This window comes from Anas platyrhynchos, chromosome 20 (assembly GCF_047663525.1).
Source record: "Anas platyrhynchos isolate ZD024472 breed Pekin duck chromosome 20, IASCAAS_PekinDuck_T2T, whole genome shotgun sequence".
In the NCBI taxonomy this organism is placed as follows: domain Eukaryota; kingdom Metazoa; phylum Chordata; class Aves; order Anseriformes; family Anatidae; genus Anas; species Anas platyrhynchos.
Genome location: NC_092606.1, coordinates 807004 through 829073, shown reverse-complemented (window position 1 = coordinate 829073; position 22070 = coordinate 807004). Strand labels below are relative to the sequence as shown.

The window sequence follows — 22070 nt, the reverse complement described above, 5'->3', positions numbered from 1 at the left end:
CTCTCACTCTGCAGGCAGTGATGCAGAACTGAGCAGTTCTCAACTGTTTGCTTGCAGGGAAACTCCTTTAATCAGTGATCTTGTTCACTGCAGCAATGTAGTTATTTGTCTCTTGTGGTTACTTTAATGTTTCCTGCTTCTCTGTTCTCCCCTGCTTTATCTGAATCTTTTTTTTTTTTTTAACCCCCTCCTTGCCCACCCAAAGGTCTTTATATCAGTAGATGAAGCGGATTCAGCAGAACGAGACTCAAAAGGTCAAGATGACCCTACTTTCACTGTGGTGTCTGTCGACACACCAGCAGCAGTAGCTGCCGTAGAGCAACAGTCTGTAGAGTTTGACTCCCCTGACTCTGGGCTGCCATCCTCACGGAACTACTCTGTGGCCTCAGGCATCCTGTCCAGTATTGATGATGGGCAGAGTGTCTCCTTTGAAGATGGGGCTGAAGAAGAAACTAGCACTGACTTGGAAAGGACTGATCCAGACGTACCACATGTGCAGAAAGCCAAGTCAGTTGTACTACAGTCTCAGGATTCTGTATCAGAAGAGCAGCTGTGTTCCCAGGTGGATTATTTAATGGATGTTGCTTCTGTCTGTGCTGCATCCTACACAGTAGGTCACAACTTCTTTATCATAATTTTTTTCTGGCAAAGACTTGTACTGGATTTCAGATAGGATTTAGTGAGAGATAATCCCAAACTAGAACTGCAGGTGGTAGGAAGATAATTGAGGATCTTTGCATCCAAATTATTTCATCTGTATTTTGAGATAGATTATAAGACAGCAATAAAATTTTGTGTCTTTTTAGAGTGAAAATAACATGGTAAAGATCTAGTAGCTAAAAATTTTAAGAGAGAATAAGATACCAATTGTAAGATTTCAGTGTCATTTAATTCAAGCTGAAATCCCCATTTAATCAAATTGAACCACAACCTAAATGAAGATCCAAGACATCACCATGTCTATTAGTGTTGCTGTTAACAGATGGAGTTTTTTCTTTCACTTCTCTGTTGGAGTTGCTCATCTGGACATAACCCTTTGTAAAGAGGACAGGCTTGGAACATTTGTGAGCGAAACTATGCACCATTTACTTGGGATTTTTGACAGTAATTGAGTAGTTCAGTGCTCTTGTAAGTCCAAAGCATAATTTTACTATTTCTGGTTTGTTGATTCTTAGACTGAATTTGCACCTGGGAATGCTCTAACTCAGTCTGTACTCACTACTGATGGATATTCTCTTGTTAGCGCCACCTAAGGTAGTCATGAGGTTGGCATCAACTCTGATCTGTGGAGAGAGGAAAAAAGATATGAGCTCTGTTTACAGCTACGTGCTCCTTGCTGATGATATCTATCTAAACTAAATGTCTGCCTAAAAATGATTTAGTAGCCTGCCTCTCTTTTGACTGAACAGCAGATCTAGCTTAAGCTTTTCTCTTCTAGATAGAATTATTGGACACTGTTGCCTTAAATTTGCACAGAATTGATAAAGATGTCCAGAGATGTGATCGGAATTACTGGTATTTTACTGCTGATAATCTGGAGAAACTCCGCAATGTCATGTGCAGGTAATACAGCCTGTAAGCTGAACTACTTCTCACATAACTGTCATAAACCATAAAGTATAATAATATGAAAATAATAATTGTACAAAAAAAAATCAGTAATGAACTTAAAAGAAGGAATGGTAGTTCCTAGTATGGAACATTAGAAAGTACAGATATGATAGGTGGTCCACATTTGGAACATGGACTTGAGAGAGTCTCCTTTTACCTCAAGAAACAGACTCCATCGTTCACCTTGAACTGTTCTCTTAATGTACTATTAGCTCTGGTTTCTTCCACATGAGGATAATATATCTTTGCTGCAATGGGGTGCTATAAATGGCAATTAATAATTGTGAGGTGCCCAGATACAGTGTTGCAGGACATCTACTAGGCAGACAAGAGGATTGTTTAATCCTATTATCACTTGTGCTTTCTTCTTTCTGCAGTTATGTTTGGGAGCACCTAGAAGTTGGTTATGTTCAAGGCATGTGTGACCTCCTGGCTCCTTTGATGGTTATACTTGACAACGGTAGGAAGCGTTTTCTTTAGGAATATGTTGGTATCTTTAGGGAGTTCTCTATAAATGCTGTTTTAGAAGAACTTGTATGCATTAATCAAGGTTAGCTCACTAGGAAAAACAAACTTGCAGCTCTTGATCCATATTTTCTTTAAATGTGGCTGTTGATATTACCAACATTAGTACCTCAGAGGTTCCCTGTTTACTGACCAACTCCAGATTAAATTTTACTACATTTTCAAAGCAGCCGTATTCCAGCAGTTGCTTATGCTGAAAACTCAACCTTAAGCTGTTCAGAAACATAATTAAAATGGTCCAGAGTTGGGTACTGTCTTCTGTTTCACCTTAATACTGATGATGGGGATAGGGAACAGCAAAGGGGAAAACCCTCTTTTTTTTTTTTTTTTTTTTTTTTGTCTTTGCCCTGCTGTACATTACTTTGGTTCAAGGACATCAAAAGACATGGAACACTAAATGTTCTGCATTATACCTGCAGATCAACTGGCTTACAGCTGCTTCAGCCACTTGATGAAGAGGATGAGCCAGAACTTCCCCAATGGAGGTGCTATGGACACACACTTTGCCAACATGCGGTCCCTAATCCAAGTGAGTCTCTTTGAATTTTATTTGAAAGAAGATGAGATTGTTTCAGAGGCTTAGGACTAGCTTGAAGGGCAAGGACTCCAGTGAATAGGGTTCCTAGCCATCTGGTACTTCAGAGCTGTGGAGGAGATTTATGCAGCCCCAGAATGATTTCCTGCTTTTTAGGGAACAATATTTGCTGTTACAATAGACTATGCATTAGGGCAGGTCAGCTCATAATAACTTGACAGAACAAATTCCCAAAACTTCTGCCTTCAGTACACCAGCTACCCCATGTAATGACTCATACTTACGGCTCATTCCAGCTTCAGCTGAAGTCAAGGAGAAATCACATTAAAATCCAGTCACATCATAGCTGCACAGACAGTGAGCCTTCACCCTGTCAGTCTGTCAGGGCACCCACACCATCAGCATTTTGCAAATGCATAACAAAAGGGCGGATCTGTGCTAAGCAGCTGCTCAGAATAACCATAGCTGATAAGAAGTAGCAAAGAAGTCTTCAGCAGCCTCCAACACCTTTGATTTGGGCTACTTTCAGACAAGATAATGTTTAACATCTGATGTTTTGCATTTTAGATTCTAGACTCAGAGCTTTTTGAATTGATGCACCAGAATGGAGATTACACTCACTTTTACTTCTGCTATCGCTGGTTCCTGCTCGACTTTAAAAGAGGTAATAATGTTCTATGCCTATAGTTTAGAGTTGTGCAAAACTGAATTGATGTTTTGATGTAAATGTCTGGATGATCAGCAGCTAGGCTCACTAGAATTCTCAGAGATTAACTACCATTGGAATGATGTTGGCTGGAAAAGGGGAGAGGGAAAGGGAAGATTCATCAGATTCTATTCTTTTCTGCATAAGGCCTGCAAGACATTAATTAGAGGGGGTAAAAAGGTCAATTTGAATAATCAGATGCTCTTGTAATGTTTATTCCCATTCAGAATTGTTGTACGAGGATGTATTTACAGTGTGGGAAGTTATTTGGGCAGCAAAGCACATCTCTTCAGAACATTTTGTCCTTTTCATTGCCTTAGCACTTGTGGAAGTTTATCGAGAGATTATCCGTGATAACAACATGGACTTCACTGATATCATCAAGTTTTTTAATGGTAAGGGACATTTTTAAGAGAGTCATTTTGATAAGAAGGAAGTATTCAGAGTTTGTTGCTTCTCCCGTATTCTGACAAACCACCTGCAATTGTGCAGTGTTCTTGCTGATATGAAAAGCCCCATTTCAGTTTAAGCTGCACATTTCTTACCCCTTCAATCACGTTGCTTTTCATGGAAGTGAAGAGCCCAGATTTTCAAATACTTCCTGAAGATCTTACTTGGCACACAAACAGCAGCATTCCTGCTTCCCTCAAAAACAAACAAAAACACACTAAAGATTCTGGTCTGTCAAGATTTCAAGAGCTACTTTACTCTAGCTATCTTACTTTAGTACAGGCCTCTTTATGTGGAATTATTTAGCCACATTGCTCCAGGTACACAAAGCCCTTCTTAACTGTATTATCACTTGCATCCCAGTCGATCCAGCAATGGTCCCTTCCTGGAAGGACATCTTTTGATCAAGTTAGGTTCTGTTTCTGCAGCTTTACATTTTTTAGAGTCCAGGAGGGCTGTTCACAGGCATGTGTGGGTGCAGACCTCCCATTCCTGTTCTGTGGTCACAAGGCACTGAGGTTTTCTGGAGCAAGAGAACTGACACCTGAAGGATTAGATCTTCATGCAAGGACCTATAGCACTAAGGGATTCGTTCATTTATTCTACTGTTAATTCTACAAACGTAAAGCCCAGCAATACTTCTGGATTGCTGCTTGTGTTACACTAACTAATCAATGCTAATGTTATAGTACTATCAATGCTAGGGCACAAAAGTTCCTGTCACTGACAGTTAAGAATGTTTGTCTGTGTCTTTTAGAAATGGCAGAGCATCATAATGCCCAGGAAATACTGAGGATAGCAAGAGACCTTGTCTACAAAGTGCAGACACTGATTGAAAATAAGTGATAACGAACAGACTGTCATTGTGGGCCTTGTTGTGAGCTATTGGATGGAGCATTTCTTGCACTGTAACTTCAAAACAGTGTTTTAATTGCATCTTCCATGTAATGTAATAAATATCTAACAGATTTGTAATACTTTTAAAAATTGAACTTTTCCTTCACAAGATAAACTTTATGTTTGATAGTCCTTGTTACACTCAACTTTGTATTTCAAGATGGAATCTTTTTTCATTCTTGTATTTCCCTCTCTCTAGAAGACTGTCTACCTACATATTTGAGATATTAAAGGGGGGGGGGTGACATACTGGAACACTTATATTTTGATTTACTGTACCCTTAATAGCACATTTTGTGCTCTGACAGAGCTTTTCAAGGAGGTAAGCCCTGATCCAGTACTCAAGTGTCACAAGCATTGAACTGGGTCCTTGGAAGAACACAGTTATGGACACAGTTTGTGGACTATGCCTTGAAAGTGGAAGAGAATGCATATGCAGCTCCTGTTACTAAAACATTTGAATTTATATTCACCAGAGTATTTAGCAGCAAGTAAAATAAACAAGGTTACCAACTGAGAAAATAGCCTTATAGTAAATAACATAATTAAGATGAGCAGTGAAGATCTGGCAGCATTGGCTAGAAATGGGGGTTAGCCTTTGCTGACAGCGCATGCTGTTGAGTCTTCACGGCCTACGCATGCCACAAACATGCCCTCACTTTACTTTGCAAACTTACTCTGCAAGTATTCCCAAATGACAAATCTGCCCAATATAGTTCAGGTTAACACAAGTTGAGCACACAGAAACAGTTTCCTTGCTCATGTTAGCAAGTCCCACACTGCATCTGTGTGGAATCCCATGAAGTTCAGTCACTACTTACGGAGCAGACACCACAGAGCCTCACCTCCTCCGGTTTATTCACTGCTCACTACTAGCCTCCTCCTCCCCGCTCTGCAAAGCTTCCTGGGAGGACTTTCCTTGGGATCCTGCAAACACAAACCAGGCACTCACTAACTCAAGCAGGTGTCAGTACTTGCTAGATTAAGCAGTTCAAATTGTTGCACAGGCTCCATTTTGCTGTAGCACTGTGCTGTTTTGTCGAGCCATCCATGCACCCCATGGCAGTTCTGTGCCATTTCTTTCTTGTGCTTGGCTGCATGCTTTAAGTAGCAGCATAGGCTTTAATCCGTGCTCTATAGAGATCGAAGGTGACATAGAGTTAGCTGGGGCTCAGCTGTGCAGCTTTAAACAAATCTATTGCCATCTTAGCACTTCGTCACACTAGATAACATTTATCATGTATACTCTGAACTACTTTCCCAGGGTAGGTGTTGTTTCTAAGTAAAAGCGTATCTCTGTATTAGCATAAGAGATGAAGGGAAGGAGCAGTTTTGTTGCAAATAGGGTTAACTGTAGATTTCATGGATACGTGACCTGTGCTCCTAGAAGTCCTAGTGATTTAGCTTAAGCACTTTAACTATTCCACCCTTGGCTATTAGAACCTCAGTGATTTAGAAGAAGAAAAAAAAAAAAAAGAGAAAAAAAGAGTGTTTGAATCTTTTTTTTTTTTTTTTTTAAATCAGAGCACGCAGGTTTACGTAGCTTTGTTTCCATTGAACCTCATAGAGAAAACAGTTTTCAACTCTGCTTTTAAGAAGTTTATATTGATTAGATCAGCTCATGTGAGCTTCTAAAATCAGATTTTTAGCAAAATGGGTGTAGGAAATCAAATTACTCTGAAGATTTAAATCCTGAGAGGTGACTCTGCTCTCATTATTGCACAAACAGTGAGCAGTTTCCTCTTGCTTTTTGCACTACATTTGTACTGCCTTTGGGGCCTCATGAGCCAAGCATTACTTGCACGTGCAAGAGGGATTTGGTTCTAGAATGAGCATCTGTGATTAGATCTCTTCTTATGAAAATAAAAAATATGAATAGTAGTCCAAATGGACACAAAGTGCTTTTCAGCTCCATAACCAAGCCCTTAAACCGGTCTCTGAAAATTTGATGGGATGGTAAAGAAAAACACCCATCCCAACCCATCCCTCCCTCCGTTGTCACACAGCCTGCGTCACTTCAGTCCTGCCCCCCCCAGACCAGGTCATCAGGCCCCTGCTGTAGGCACACGCACCTTCACTGCTGTTGTGGGATCAAACCTGTTGTTCTCCACGCTCAGAAGCACCATGGTCACAAAACAAGTGCGAACAGATGAGCCTACATAATGCTGAAAAAGGTACTGTGGAGGAGGCGGTTTAGAAGGAAACCCCCTTTCTACACAGAACAGTGCTAAAATAATCGCAGTGGGAGTTACAGAAGGAAGAAAGTTATGATAAGCTTTACTCCCCTCCCGCCACGTGCTCCCACAGTTAGGGTGTGCTCAGGATTAGAAGCCAAGAAGTCGTACTGCAGGCATGCTCACAGCCTGAACTCGTTACCTGTAGCTGTGCATCAAACTGTTCTGTAGGCCAGTGCATGGCTGCTGAAAGGTCTCCAAAGCGCTTCAGTTTGTGTGTTTGTCTGTTCACCTGAAAAGTGAAATAGTATTTAAAAAAAATGATGAGCGAAAAAGCCCTCCAATTCACAGAGCCTGAGAAAGTGATGTAAAAAATAAAAACTGCACTATTTTTTTTGTTGGGAATGTACTATACCACTCTACTGTTTAAAAAAAAATCCTCTACAAACTTTGTTGTATTTGTTAAAATGTTCTGTCTAATTGTATTTTATGAATATTGTGTATTAACTTATTTATTTTTGTCAAGAGCAGACTATTCTCTTTATTGCTCAATTATTTATGTTTAAATGTAACATATGAATAAATACTGATTGTCAAGGCATTCTGTGGAGCAATTTGGAAATAATTTCTCTCCCTCCAAGGTAATTTCAGAGACAGAACACGGAGCCCTAAGGAGCGGGCTGTCTGGGAAGAGAGCATGATATGTAATTAATGTTTCAATGATCAGCGTGCATGGGTTTTGTACTAAGCAGTAGCTTTAAAGTAAATAGGTCATCACCAAGTAGACCGCTGATGTCCCTTAGATGACTTTAAGCAGAGATTTAAATTACATACAGTGCATGCCTAAGAACACCTATCGTCACATGCTGAGCCTGCTGGCAGTTCAGCTTCAGAGGAGGAGTGGGAACAGAAGTAGGCCTATGACAAGTGTTAAAAAATAAAGTTTCATCCTACATTTTTAGGCCTGATCGTGCTGCAGCTAACATTAAGATCTAGCAGAACTGCTGGGCTTCCAGGATAGATCCTCCTCCAGCACTGCCAGTTCATCCTCCAAACCTATAAAAAATCCTCCTGCTGCTCCTCTTCTAGAGCAGTGACTCTCCCTCTTCCAGAACTTGCTATCTTACTTGCCTTTTTTGTATGTTTATTTTTTTGTTTGTTGGTTTTTGTTTTCTTTTTTTTCTTTTCTTTTTTTCTGTTATCAATTTTTGTAGAGATTGCCTTTCCAAGTTTTTAGGTAAGCCTCATTTGTGTTTCTGCAGGAGAGCTCTGCCCAGAGGTGGTTCCTGAAGGGCACTGGAGCATTTCCCTAGTCTACTGGCTGTAAAAACACCCAAGTATAATGGCTCTCTGTACTGGAGAGCATGCAGCCATCCCTCAGCCATTACTCGTGACTGTTAGAGCTCTTAATCATGTATTTATCCTTATAAAAGAGAATAAGCCCTTTACGAGGTGTATCTGGTGCCACCCTGTCCTTTGCCTTCATCTTGTAACGTGGTGGGAGCTTGGACTGGGATGGGAGACGTGCACAGCACAGCTACAACCACACATTTGCTTTCTCTTCTACAGGACCTTCTTTCTTATTACCAACACCCCCCCCATCCCTCGGCATTCTTCTTCTAGCAAGTTCTCAGAAACTTTTGAACGAGGTATTCTACCTTAGACAGCTGTCCCCCAAAGCTGCAGAGTCCCTGCAGCAACATGAATTTATTTCAGCAAGATGCAATGTCCCAGTGAAGTTTCGTCACCCCAAAATTCTCACTTCTACCCAGTGCCAGCAGAAAAAATCAAACCAAAAGAAATCTCCCCTGCTTCCTGCCCCCTTTTCTGCAACCCAGAGACAGCTCTAACAGTGTGCTTGGTTAGGTTTCATGTGTTTCCTCCAGTCTACCACCAATTTTGCCAAACACAACAACTTTGGCACTCAGAGTTTAGTGCCACCTCTTCCAGCAGTCTATTTATTTATTATTCCAAGGACTGACTTCCTTCTGCCTTCAGAAGCTCTACCTCACCTTTACAGGTTCATAAAGAAAATACAACAACAATAATAATAAAAACTCGGCCCCCAAACCACACTGACAGCACTGCTTTGGGTTTGTTTTTTGGAAGGTACCACCTCACCCTCCCAAGCTGTTCCACGCGCTGCCGGAAGCCTTGCTGGGCAGTGAGCGGCGCCTCCTGCTTCACCGCTGCCGCCGGGCGCTGCTCAGGGGCAGAGGGAGGGTAGCAAAGCTGGCGGCTGCTTGAGGATGAGCTCAGCCCAGGGAAGCCCAGGGGCCTTCGCTTCCAACCTCCCCAGACCCCCACCTGCCTGGTCCAGGCATCCCCTTGTCTGGATGTTTATGAGGGATCTCCCCCGTGCCTCCTAAATAGCTCAGAAAGAGGAGTCTGAACAAGTTGGCACTGTGGGGTGGTCAAAGGCTTCATCACTGTTTATGCTCCATAAAACATTCCAACTTTCCATCCCTTTTAACGCCCATGTGCCTTTCACTCCATCAGGCACGGTCCTGATACTGCTGGTAACAGCCTGCCACATCAGCCTGCCCAGGCACAGCGTTTTTTTGTTTTTTTTTTTGATGCATGCTTGGACATAACTTTTGCTACAGCTCAGTGACACTTTTAATGACTTTCTAAACCTGCCCCATGCCTACTGGTTTTTTGCCCCACCAAGACGCAGGTTCCACCACCTTACAACTTACCAGTTGTGTCGTGCAGTTGCATTGAGATGTGCTTCCCGTGTCTCAGCCTGAAACATGCACCGCTGCCACCCCAACGCATTCATCCAAGTTTGCTTACTGACCATCACGTAGTGCTCTTGGAAACCTCTGATGGGGGGTGGAAAAGCCAAACGAACTCTTCAGAAATGTGGAAAGAAGAAAATTTCCTTTGCAGGTGCTGCTCCTCAAGCGTCCCTGCAATTCAACCCATCCGTTCCCACACAGCAATCCTACCCAGCCTGCTGCCTGCCCAGGTGTAGCTGGGGCAGCATCAGAGGCACAGCTGAGCAATCACTGGCAGTAGCACAAGTTTGGGTCCCACCGTGTTTGCCCTTTCAGCCTCAAAAGCCATTGTCTCCCTTTCCAGAATGTTTCATAAATCCACTGTAAAGTCTAACTAGACAACTGATTGTAAACACTGAGATGAGCACTATCTTGCACATCCAGAGTGTGGATAAAAGAGGGGACAGGTCAGTCGCATACCAGCGAGAGCAAATTACTGAACTACCCTGACTATTTAACAGCATCTAATTAACCAAACCCAATCTGCTGGGGCTGACAGGGCAGACTGTAAAATAGTGTAACAACGTTTCAGCAAAAGGCCTTCGTTAGCAGTTTGGCAATCAAGTTGGGCATCACTCAGAGTGCTTCCGAGGCCGGCAGGCAGGGCCAGGGATCCCTACAGCCTGTTAAAAATGCAAAGGGCAGCGCTGCGGTGAGCTCACCGCACAACGAGGCCGAGCCTCGGTGCTAACCTGGCCACCGGGAGGAGCAAGACACCTCCAGATGCCTTCCCGGTACGAGCGGGAGGCTTGGATGTGCTCAGCAGCACCGCGCAGCCCCCCCGGGCCCCGCTCACACCGGCTGCAGCTCCCTGGCTGGCCGGGGCCGAGCCCCATCCCGGGGTGCTCGCAGGTTTCTCCCCGGCCTGGCACAGCCCCACTCTCACTGCCACAATTACCTGTGTGGGAAGGAAAGGCAAGGAAAAAAGCAGCTGGTCTGAGGCTCCTCTGTTCTCCTCCTCCACGTCAGGCTCACTCTGTGATGTCCAGAACCAAACACCTCTCGCTGCTGGCTCCTGCATGCCTGGGGAGAGCCAAATACACAGCTGGGACAGCACACGCAGGATGAGTTCGGTGTGGCAGCCCTGTCCCACCTGAGAGGCATGACCAGACCTCCCCCAGCCCAGAGCTTGTACAAATACCCGGCACCACCACAGGCACTGTAAAGGTTTGGACTCAGCTCCAGCTGTGAGCCCTGGCCCAGCTGATTTTTGAGCAGAGGGTCACACAGGGACAAGCTGGGGCAGGACACAGTGCCGGGGCTGACTGCAGGGGTGCCCAGGGCACTCGCTCTGCCTGTGCTTTTCCTAAATTCCTGCAGCTCCAGCTTACCTGGCTCTGACTCCACACACCAGAGGCAGGGAAACCAGGAGGACTTTCTGAAAACCTGAGACGTCCAACTTTGCGATCTGTAGGACAGAGCATTCAGATCTGGGTTAGGTGAAGCAGGTTTATCCAGGCTGTGTTCCTAGCTCCTCATCTCAGCGGCACAGACACCGCAGCTCCCCTGTCCTCACACCCACCTGGCAGGAAGGATGCATCGGAGACCTGGGGCCTGGCTGGGCTCTCCCAGTGCCCCGAAGCATCCCCCGGACAGGAACGGCACTGGCAGAGCCCGGAGGTTTCTGCCTGCTGGCTGCTGGCAGAGGTGTGGTTACAGGCCCCAGCCTGTGCGTGACGCCCTCCTCAGAATCACAGGCGGGGAGAGCAGCAGCTGTTTTATTACATCTCCTAACAGCTAACTAAAAGTAATCAAACTGCTATTTAACAGTGTTAACAATGCTAAAACATGTCAGAATGACTCTCCCTGACATTCCTGACCAGAAGTGGTCTCAGCTACAGACAATAACGAGCAGACTGCCTCGGGACAAAGCTTACAGGCTTGGGAGCAGAGCTGGACCCCCATAGCATCAAAATTACGGGGCTCTGCCCAGAAACAACCCCAAATCCCACACAGGTTAGGAACAGCCTGCAGGTCAAGAGGTGCCTCGGGTCTCCCACCATAGCACTGCTGCTCCTATTCACACAGCTATTAATTTCAGGGAGCCACAGTCCTGCACCTAAACAAAGATGAATAGCAATAGCCAGGAATGGTGGATGTGAACCAGAAAGAGCCTGCTGGGCTCATCAGCACCCAGCCTCGGAGCTGGCCGAGGGACAGCACGCTGCAGAGCTCTCACAGTGCTGCCAGCACCAGTGGCCAATCCCCCATTCACACTTCTGACAGGTAACACATTTCAATCTTCTCTAAAGGACGCCAGTGAATTAAAGGTGCTTTGCTGATGGATGGCCGAGTAATATCCATTTTCCAAGAGAAAACACTGCCCTTATAATTGGAAAATGACAGAGTGAAATATCTGCATGCAAAGCACGAGGATGAAAATGCAGAATCCTGTTTCAGATTTCAGTGCATGTTTATTTCAGTTTTATATTTATTTCAGGCAAGTGCTTATTACATGGATATTATTCATGTTGGATACCTAAATTCTGGAGCATGAAGAGCCAGTATAATACAGCTGAATAGTAAAAATACAATATGTACAAAATTAGTTGGTGTTTTTTTTTTTTGTTTTTCACATAGCAGATGTATCCAAACACATAAAAATCTTTACAGTCTAAGTTTTTCAATATTTAATATCTCAATAAATTGATAACACAGTGACAAGTCCTCACTGTAAACAAAGACTGCATTTGCCCAGTGTGATTGTTTGCCAATTTGTGGCTTTCCTGTGATGTGCAGTGGGAGGCAAATATATTTCCAGGGCTTCGAATCAGAGGCAAGCATTGGATGCAATTTTGCACTCACAATCAGGATCTTCACTGAAACATCCCTAATGCAGAGAGCTCAGCAGTGACAAGGGTAACAACTCCTAGCCACAAGGCTGGTTGTGTGCTATACCAGCAGTGGGGGCAGCAGGGACGGGAGGGTTCTGCGCTCCTGCCACGGGTCCTCACTAAGCAGAACGCCTCGGTGAGTGCTTAAAGCAGGCAAATTCATATTGGTGGATTCAGTTAACACTTTGTCTCTTACTCTGTGAAGAAACACTCTTTTGGGTCAGATTCTTAAGGCGTATCTGTAAGGCATTCATTCAGGCTTCACTATCTGCAAGCACGGGGACCTGTGTGGGATGTCTTGTGATGGCACCGGTGGCTCGTGCTGGCCGGGCGCTGCTCTCTGGCTTCTCACCACACAGCACTGCAGAGAGCCCACGGTTTGGGGCCTTCCACAGCACAAACAGACACACACGGGCGGGGGTGCCAGCAGCTGGAGGGCACGATCCCCGTGCAAACACAGGAAAGAGAGTTCGGGTGCTTCTCTGGAAGCAGGTGGCCCCACTGTGGCGGGCAGCGGCGTGCTCTGCCTCCTGCCAGAAACACTTCTTCACACTCAAATCCATTTTCTCAGCATAAAGAAAGGGGTCAAATTAAGGGGCCTCATACTGTTTTACAGCAGAACCATGCAATACCTCTGAGAGACTAAAATTGCATCCCACGGGAGGCATAAATACCAATTCCAATTACAGATCAACACCTCCACCCGGCACTGGCAGCGCAGAGCAGCTGTGCAAGTAAATAAGAACGGGTCCTTAGTATTTGCTGCACACAAACCCTTACACAGCTCCCAGGGAGGCGGACTGCTGGCCCTGCGACACTGCCTGCAAACACCCAAACACAGCATTTGCTGAAGCTGCACTTCTCTGGTGCTGCATTTATGCTAATATTTTGAAAATTCAAGTTTTGAATTATTATTTTTCAGCTCTACAAATCAGGAAGAGAAGGATGCCATGAAACTACACAATGTAATTTCCTTAACTCTAACCATTTGGTCCTAGCAACTGATGTTTGACTAAAGAAGAAAAAAAAATCTAAAAATAAATAGTGTTTTAATCAGTTCTCAGAACGATAACAAAGGATGGAAAATAGGTCAGAAACATTAGATTTTTATGTTTTTTTTGCTAATGCCAATTTTTCAGAATTAGAGTAAAATTTAAATGAACAGCTGCTCAAGAAAAATGGGATGCAAAGCCCAGGAACCTCACCCACAAGGCGATCATCAGCCGCACACCTCCGCACCACTCCCGAGAGATTTAAGGCATTGGGGTCGCAGCCCAGGTGTCACTGAGCAAGTGCCTGTAACTCGACGGGACCAAGCAAGCGTCTTGTGCAGGTACGCAGGAACTGGGTGATTTATCTGGGCCTTAAATCTGATCCCAAGACCCCGAGGAGCCAGGGAAGCCCCCGAGGAGCCAGGAAAGCTCTGTTCCTGCAGGACAGGGAGGATCTGGCAGCTCAGGCTGCCCGTACACGCACCAGGACATTTACCTCCACCCCGGAGACATTTCAATACACATCACAGAAAGCAAGGGGGGGCCAAACAAGCATCAAATGCGTCTTCACACCAGGCAAATTACGTCTTCTTCCCACAACCTCCCTCCCTCCCTCCCTCCCAAAATCACACAAGTGAGGTCTTTAAACACCCCTTGTCCCCACCCAACCAGAAACAATTTTCACACCTTTTTTTTTTTAAATGCAAAAAATCCACTCAAGATGCAAATCAGTCCAAAAGAGACACAGGCTACATACAAAAATCGGAGACACGATAGTCTTGAAGTTCTATACGTATATAAACAGGCGTGCATACAGACAACCACACCAATACTGACAAAAGCAGCAAGTCTCACCTCCATCTAAACCACTCAAAGGCATTTTATGTTGTTTTTTTTTGTTTGTTTCTTTTGTTCTTTTGTTACAGAAGGCCACTTTTAATTAAAAGAAAAGAAAAAGAGAGCAGTAGGCCAACACCAGAGCACCACAGCCTGTTGCGGCCCTGGGCCCGCCGCCTTCGCAGCGCAGCAGCGAGCCAAAAGCCAGCTGCTGGTGGGGCTGTCCCGACCCGGGCACACGACTGAAGAAACCGAAGGCTCTGCAGGAGGCCCACCATCTCTGCCATGCTCCCCAGCAGGTGGATGAAGCAAAGCACAATTAATTCACCTCTTCCTGCTCTATTTGGGCCCAGTTCCACCTCCGCAGGAGGCAGTGGGATGGCTCTGAGCGATGCAGGACCAGCTCCTGGATGCCTGCAGCGGTTCTGACCGATCACCCCCTTCTCCTCGTCCACCTGGCACTGGCCCCACACCAGCCTGGCCAAGAGGAGCACAAACCCAGCCCTGCCCGGGGCACACGGGGGTCTGAGGGGCCGCACACCCAGCAGGACGTGTGGCTCGCTGTGACAGAATCGCCGTGCTCCTGCTGCCCTGCTGAGCGCCCCCCATCACCAGGGCTCCCCCGCAGGGATTTAATACCTGAACTTTGCTTCCTCAGGCACCCGGTGTCTGACTGGGCCCACAGACGTGCAGGAAATGGGCTCAGGGGGAGCTGCCCCACGGCCCCCACTGCGCTGACAGGGCCCTGCTGAGGCGGGAGCATGGCCGCCCCTCCTCCAGCCCCACTGCGCTCCCCTCAGCGTCGCCCCGCAGGGCACGGCGCTCCTGAGCACAAACCACAAAGCGCGCGATGCCTTCTCTGGGTCATCTTCATTAAAGCATGCCATTATTAGTACCAATTATCCTGTTTTCAATACTGTGAAATGTACAAGAAATGTTTTTGGTCAAAACTAGCTTCCACAGCCACCCAACCCGCCCAGCAGTGGGGCTGGCAGGAGCAGCAAATCAAACACCAACAGAAAATGGTCTTGTTCAACAGGAAGGCCAAAGCCAATGATCTGGTTTAGCCTCCAATAGAACCAATCTATGTTTTACAGAACGATGCAGTTTGTATGCCATCTCCAGCTCTGGAAACTTGACCGCGCACACAGCACCACACTCGTGCTCTGGGCTGAGGGGACAAGGGACGCGGCCCAGTGAGCAGCCTGGTCCCTGCAGCCCAACCCACTGTCTTGAAGTCTCTTCTCAGTCCTCCCTGAGATCAATACAGGCTTGGCCCCTGGAAGTTCAGAGCTGAGATTTCAGGATGCAGCAGGGTGGGGGCTCTGCAGGAGCCATGGGGCCCCGCGAGTCACTGCCTCCATGGCAGCACTGACAGGACCGCGGTGGTTACTGCCCTGAACAGCTCGGGCGTTTCTGCAGCCAGGACAAGCCCTCTGTCTGCTGGAATAATCCTGCATAGGGCTTTAAAACGTAGCTACTGAACTAGGAGTTTAAAGATTCCTGGTGTTTGCCTGATATAATGAAAAAATGGTTGTAATTGCTTTTTGTAAATGTCTGCCTTTTTTTTTTTTAACTCTTCCCCTTCCTTCAACTTCCCTGCCTGTTTTGCTTTGATCATTTTTAAAAATCCTGAGCAACCTGAGGGTGACCAAAAGGGACAGCCACCGCTTCACCAGCGCGAGGCCACCACTGCCACCAGCACTGGTCACGTCACCACACCGAGAATTTCAGAAACAACAGAGCAGTTTCACCAGTCTCACAACTCCTTTCACAATTCTACTGCAGGAGAGCAAAGTGCCACCTGCCATCAACCATGCACGCCAACACACACATGCATGAGGATGCCCACCCTTCTGGGTCTCAGACACAACCCAAGCAACTGCAGGCAATGGTGGAAAATCAGGTTGTTCATTTTCCTACGTTAAACTACAGGGGTTCTAGCTGGTTCTTACTGGAGAGGTCAGGAATGCCTTCCTGTATCTAAGTGTCAGCTGTATGAACTCTTTCCAGAATAATACTGAAGTAACTGTCTGGTTTTATTCCCCTTTGTCTGCATTCACTTGGCAGGTGAAAGCCAGAAATCAGACTGAACCGAAGACCTGGAGGTGCCTGACCTGCGGACTATTCTTGGCCACCCACTGCAGCTCAGCTCAGGGGCTCTCCTCAGTGCAGGCACAGCTCTCCCACCGGGACCACACCATCTGCTCCCCAGCTAGGGCAAGCTATGGAAGCAAAAGAGTATTTTTATGTGCAACTGCAGCTGTCCCACAGGTTTTGCTCACACAGGCCTGTTGGTGTGTATTTCAAATGAACGTGGCTGTGCTGACTGAAGGTTTAAGCACAGATCAAGCTTCTGAGCACATTTTTGCTAGCGGTGGCGGTAGATGAACCATGGCGAGCACACAGGCTGCAGGGTCAGGAAACAGCGCTGCAGGTGACTGGCCAGAGCCTGCCAAAGTGCTGGAAGCATTTCCACCAACTTACAGGCTGAGTCAGGCTTGAAAAGGACAGAAAAGTCTTCTCAAAACTACTACATTGAGAACTCTTTTTTTTTTTTCTTTTTTCCTGCGGTATGGTTACCAGTAACTAATATTATTCAACAACAGAAAAGATTTCTTGTAAACTTCATATTTATTGATTTTTTGGGACAAATTAGATCTTCTGAATCCCAAAGTGTACATATATATATATATTTATATATAGCTTTCTCCATAGGGAAAACACATATATCAAAGGAGGAGAGACATTTCTAAAGTGCCCCTTGTTATACAGTACTGAACATGATTTCTAAGAGCATTAGCATAAATCTGAAGTTTCTGAGCAGGAATGACAGCTGTGAGGAAAGAAGGGCTGTGGTTTGTTCTTTTCCCCACAGAACAGAAAGAAGTTTGCTGACTGTAAAACACAAACAAACAAAAACAAAGAAATGTTTCTGGTAGCTGTGGAGAAGGCAAACAAGTGCAGGGATGACCCGTGACATCTGGAGCAGCTCATGGGCTGGCTGGGTGGGACAAGCCTTTCTTCAGGTGGAGTTTAACACTGAGGAAAGGTTCAGACTAGTCACAGAAAGCCAAGGGAGAGAGGAAAAGTGGCAAAAGCAGGACTTACGTGTGAGCAGGGCTAGTGACACTGATACCTTCAAACCATAAGGGAGTAAAAGATGAAGAGGTCAGTGGGATCTCGTGTCCGTAAGGTGAAGGCCATTAATCCACCAGAAAGCTCTTCTGTCTGTATTAAATGAAATGGGAACCCTTCTCTCAATCTCCTACGTATTTTACTGTGGAAACACTGACAGGGCACTGCACAATTTAGGAGTAACTGTCTGTGGCACTGCCAGTGACCCAGTACCAGCTCTCCTGGGGTAAGAAGCCAATGGAATTAGCTAAATTTTCAGTGCAGAGAGCAGGCCATCATTCAAAACTCCACGTAAAAAGCACAGGACAAACGTGTAAATATTGCTGCTGTACCTCTCTGTCAACACCTGCAAAAGGGGAACGATGTCCTGGGGAGGAAGGGGCTCACTCCTGGTGCCCAGCTGCTGTTGTGTTCGCAGCAGCCATGCACTGCTAAGCTCCGCTTCCCAAGCAGGGTTTTTTCTTCTTCAATAAGCTCAGCCATTGTTGGCCAGAAATTAGACTTTCTGCCTTGATTTTTGTTATTTTGCATGGCTCCATGATTTGGAACAGCAAAGAAGAATGACAGAAGGCTGCTTCCTCCTCCTCCTGACACAACTGCAGAAGACAAAGCCGTGCAGGTCTGCCTAGGAAGGGAGGTGACCCTGCTGCAAGTACTCCTTTTTCAAGAGTCTCTGATGAAGAGTAACTGTCCTGCTTTCAAACACCCATCTCCAGAAATACCACCTAAAGGCTCCCACTGGCACACAGAACACAACTGTCTCAGCCAAGCACCTGAATGTGCAGGGGAGACAATAAAGCTGTGGTGACTCCCTTTTCCCCATAGCATTAATGGCAGACTAAACGTGAGGGTGAACAACCTATTTAAATGTGGTTCAAGGATACGGAATCCTTAAAGATTTGTCCATTCTGCTGTAGAAACTGTGCTAGCAACATGAGGAAAAGTTTCCTGGACTTGAGGATGCAAGGAAAGAAAAAGCAAACAAACAAAACCAGTACTAACTCCTGAGCAACCCACAGCTTAATAAATACAGATTTAATGCAATTTTCAGCCATGACTGCTCAGAAGGCACAATCACACTTGATTCCTGTTTGCAGTAATTACTGCCACCTCCAGCACAGTTTCAACTATAGTATGGGCAGTCTAGAACTGGCAAGCTTTTTTTTAATTTACCCCTGCCACTGTTTACAGCAGTCCACAACCAAGCTAAAGTCCTGCTGGAGCTGACAGGCATTTTGGACAGACTACAGATCAAGTCCTCCTGTGGAAGATCTTAACTCAAAACTAGATTTAGCTGGCTAGCACAGTGAAGGTGGTCTCATGACTGCTCAACCCCGTCTTACCTCCTCCTCTGAATGGGTGTCATTTCCAAAGTGTAACTGGTTGGATGCTAGCAGGGACCATCCTCTCATCCTGCCTCAAGGAGAACGTCCCCTGGCTACAACGGGAATTTTACCTGCATTAAGGACTTCAGAGCTTTTGTTTTTAGGAAGAGAGGAAGATGGAAAATAGAACGTTAATAGTAATACTACATGCAAAATGGTGCAAGGAACAGAAAGATCATGAACAGTAGCAATACAGACAGAACAGTGCAAGGAGCAGAATATTCAGTCAGCAATAAAACACATCCAAAGCAACCTCCCAGGCAGCCTGGCAGGGACCAGCAATCAGTATCCCTCACTCTCAGCGGGAGTTTGCCATTAACTGCAACGAGATCTGACCTCACTACCAGAAAAGATGGAACAAGGTGGTTACTTAGGATGTGGGGTTTCTTTGGTGCACGTCTCACTGTAGTCTGTAAGACTCACTGTCAGGTTATGCATACTGAGTTTGTGGACTATACCGTTATCCTACACAAGACTATTTTTTTCCCCAAAAGAAAAAAAGATGTCAAAATTGCTTGCACTTTGGAAGATATCACATGCACATTTATCCCTCCTCTAATCCATTAACTTCCACACTAAAGTGTGGTCAGTTCAGGAACAAACTAACAAAGAAAAGTAACCCATGCAGCAAATTAATTAAATTTCTGTTGGTCTTCTTGTCCCAAGTTCCGTTCTATCAGGCCAGATGAACACATTGCAAGTTGCTAGCACAAAGTGTCTGCCTCTGTAAAAAATAAAAATAAACCCAAGAAACCTGGGGCTTGGGACTGGCACAAGGAATCCTGAAACTGGGAGGGCCAAGCAGAGAATTCTGAAAAACCAATTATTGCATTAGCAAAACCAAGTCAAACCAAAAAACAAACCCCACCAAAAACATCTGAACAAAACACTGTCTTCCATTAATAACAAACTTTTTTTTTTTTTTTTGACATAGCTATAAAAGTCAAGTAATTTATAAAACTGCAACAAATGAAGTCCGGTTGTGTATTCAAAGAACCATAGAACAGTTTGGGTTGGAAGGGACCTTAAAGATCATCCGGTTCCAACCCCCCTGCCATGGCCAGGGACACGTCCCACTAGATCAGGCTGCCCACAGCTCCTTCCAACCACCAAACACCTCCAGGGACGGTGCATCCACAGCTTCTCTGGGCAGCCTGCTCCAGGGCCTCGCCACCCTCACAGCAAAGAATTTTTTCTTGTATCTCATCTAAATCTATCCTCTTTCAGCTTAAAGACCTTACCCCCTGTCCTATCACTACGTGCCCTTGCAAGAAGTCCCTCTCCAGCCTTCTTGTAGGCCCCCTGGAAGGGTGCTATAAGGCCCCCCCGGACCCTCCTCTTCCCCAGGCTGAGCAGCGCCACTCCCTCAGCCTGTCTTCGCAGGAGGGGGCTCCAGCCCCTTGATCATCTTCGTGTCCTTCCTCTAGACCCACTCCAGCAGGTCCATGTCCTTCTTGTGCCGGGGGCCTGAGCTGACCACAGGCTCCAGGGGGTGTCACAGAGCGGAGCAGAGGGGCACAATCCCCTCCCTGCCCCGCTGCCCACACTGCTGTTGGTGCAGCCCAGGGTAGGGCTGGCTTTCTGTGCTGCAAGTGCACACTGCCGGCTCATGCCGAGCTTCTCGTCCACCAGGACCCCCAGGTCCTTCTCCTCAGGGCTGCTCTCAATCCACCCAGCCTGTTTGTGCTCGCGACTGCCCTAACGCAGCTGCAGCACCTTGCGCTTGGCCTCACGAGGTTTGCCCAGGCCCACCTCTCAGCCTGCCGGTCCCCTGGGTGCCATCCCCTCCCTGCAGCGTGTCGGCCGCACCGCTCGGCTTGGGGCTTGCAGACTTGCTGAGGGTGCACTCGATCCCACTGTCCATGTTGCTGACAAAGATGTTAAGCAGTACCGGTCCTTGTACCCCCCGAGGAACACCACTCATCGCTCTTCTCAGCTTGGACATCAAGCTGCTCACCACAACTCCTTGAGCATGCCCGTCCATACCCAATTCCTTCATCACCAAGTGATCCTTCCATCAAAGCTAGGTCTCTCCAGTTTATAGACAAGGACATTGTGTGGGATGGTGCCAAATGCTTTGCACAAGTCCAGGTAGACGATGTCAGTTGCTCTTCCCTTATCCACCAACGCTGTAACCCCATCAAAGAAGGCCACCAGGTTTGTCAGGCACAATTAGCCCCTAGTGAAGCCACACTGGCTGTCACCAATCACCTCATTTTCAATGTGCCTTAGCATAATTTCCCGGAGGATCTGCTCCATGATCTTACTGGGCACAGAGGTGAGACTGACTGGCCTGTAGCTCCCTGGGTCTTCCTTTTTTCCCATTTTAAAAAATGGGGGCTATGTTCCCCCTCCTCCAGTCAGTGGGAACTCCATCAAACTGCCACAGCTTCTCAAATATGATGGATAGTGGCTTAGCAACTTCATCTGCCAGTTCCCCCAGGACTCATGGATGTATCTCATCAAGTCCCATGACTTGTGCACCTTCAGGTTCTTCAGCTGGTCTCGAACCTGATCTTCTCCTACGCTGAGCACTTCTTCATGCTCCCAGTCCCTGCCTTTGTCTTCTGGGACTTGGGCAGTGTGGCTAGAGCTCCTGACAGTGAAGACTGAGGCAAAAAACTCACTGAGTGCCTCAACCTTCTCCATATCCTGGGCAACCAGGTCTCCCGATTCCTTCTGGAGAGGGCCCACATTTTCCCTAGTCTTCCTGTTATCACCGATGTATCTACAGAACTTTTCTTGTTGCCCTTAATGTCCCTGGCCACATTTAATTCTATCAGGGCCTTAGCTCTCCTAATCTGACCCCTGGCTGCTCAGACAATTTCTCTCTATTTTCTCCCAGGCTACCTGTCCTTCCTTCCTACCACCCTCTGGAGGCTTCCTTTTTATGTTGGAGTTTGTCCAGGAGCTCATCAGGAGACCTTGTTCATCCACGCAGGCCTCCTGGCATTTTTGCCTTCTTCCTTTCAGTAGGTAGGAGAATTTCCTTGAAATGCCATAACAAGTCACAGTGATTTTAGATGTTTTTTTTGAAATATATTGACGGGAAATACCTTTAACGCATTTTTTGTCACTGTATATGTACCCTGGTCCACCAAACCATCTATCTTAAAGTTTCTTGTTTAGAGAGGACACTCTGTCTTCTTCCTCCAAAAATGAATTTTGTCTAATAATCCTGCAAAATAATCAACCTTACAAAAGGC

At 46.1% G+C, this 22070-nt stretch overlaps 1 protein-coding gene and 2 long non-coding RNA genes across 8 annotated transcripts in view; 1 reads left to right on the top strand and 2 right to left on the bottom strand.

The window, feature by feature from the left end:
- Nucleotides 1-7499, top strand: part of SGSM2 (small G protein signaling modulator 2) — a 47366-nt gene extending 39867 nt beyond the window's left edge. For 5 of the 6 annotated variants that reach the window (XM_027471961.3, XM_027471957.3, XM_027471960.3 and 2 more), the window contains 7 exons: nucleotides 206-610; nucleotides 1439-1563; nucleotides 1989-2071; nucleotides 2556-2665; nucleotides 3239-3335; nucleotides 3605-3772; nucleotides 4585-7499. In XM_027471961.3, coding sequence (XP_027327762.2) covers nucleotides 206-610; nucleotides 1439-1563; nucleotides 1989-2071; nucleotides 2556-2665; nucleotides 3239-3335; nucleotides 3605-3772; nucleotides 4585-4673 — 1077 coding nt within the window. In that variant the 3' untranslated portion in view covers nucleotides 4674-7499. The remainder of the gene's footprint in view (nucleotides 1-205; nucleotides 611-1438; nucleotides 1564-1988; nucleotides 2072-2555; nucleotides 2666-3238; nucleotides 3336-3604; nucleotides 3773-4584) is intronic. The other variant, XM_027471959.3, reaches the window with a different exon arrangement.
- LOC139999121 (uncharacterized) lies at nucleotides 89-4104 on the bottom strand. The gene is made up of 2 exons (XR_011804214.1): nucleotides 3923-4104; nucleotides 89-1283 (listed from the first exon to the last, which is right to left on the bottom strand). It is a non-coding gene; the product is annotated as an uncharacterized lncRNA (long non-coding RNA).
- On the bottom strand, nucleotides 7488-11352 carry LOC119713250 (uncharacterized). The gene is made up of 4 exons (XR_011804213.1): nucleotides 11201-11352; nucleotides 11010-11086; nucleotides 10577-10701; nucleotides 7488-9723 (listed from the first exon to the last, which is right to left on the bottom strand). It is a non-coding gene; the product is annotated as an uncharacterized lncRNA (long non-coding RNA).
- Nucleotides 11353-22070: the final 10718 nt, after the last annotated feature.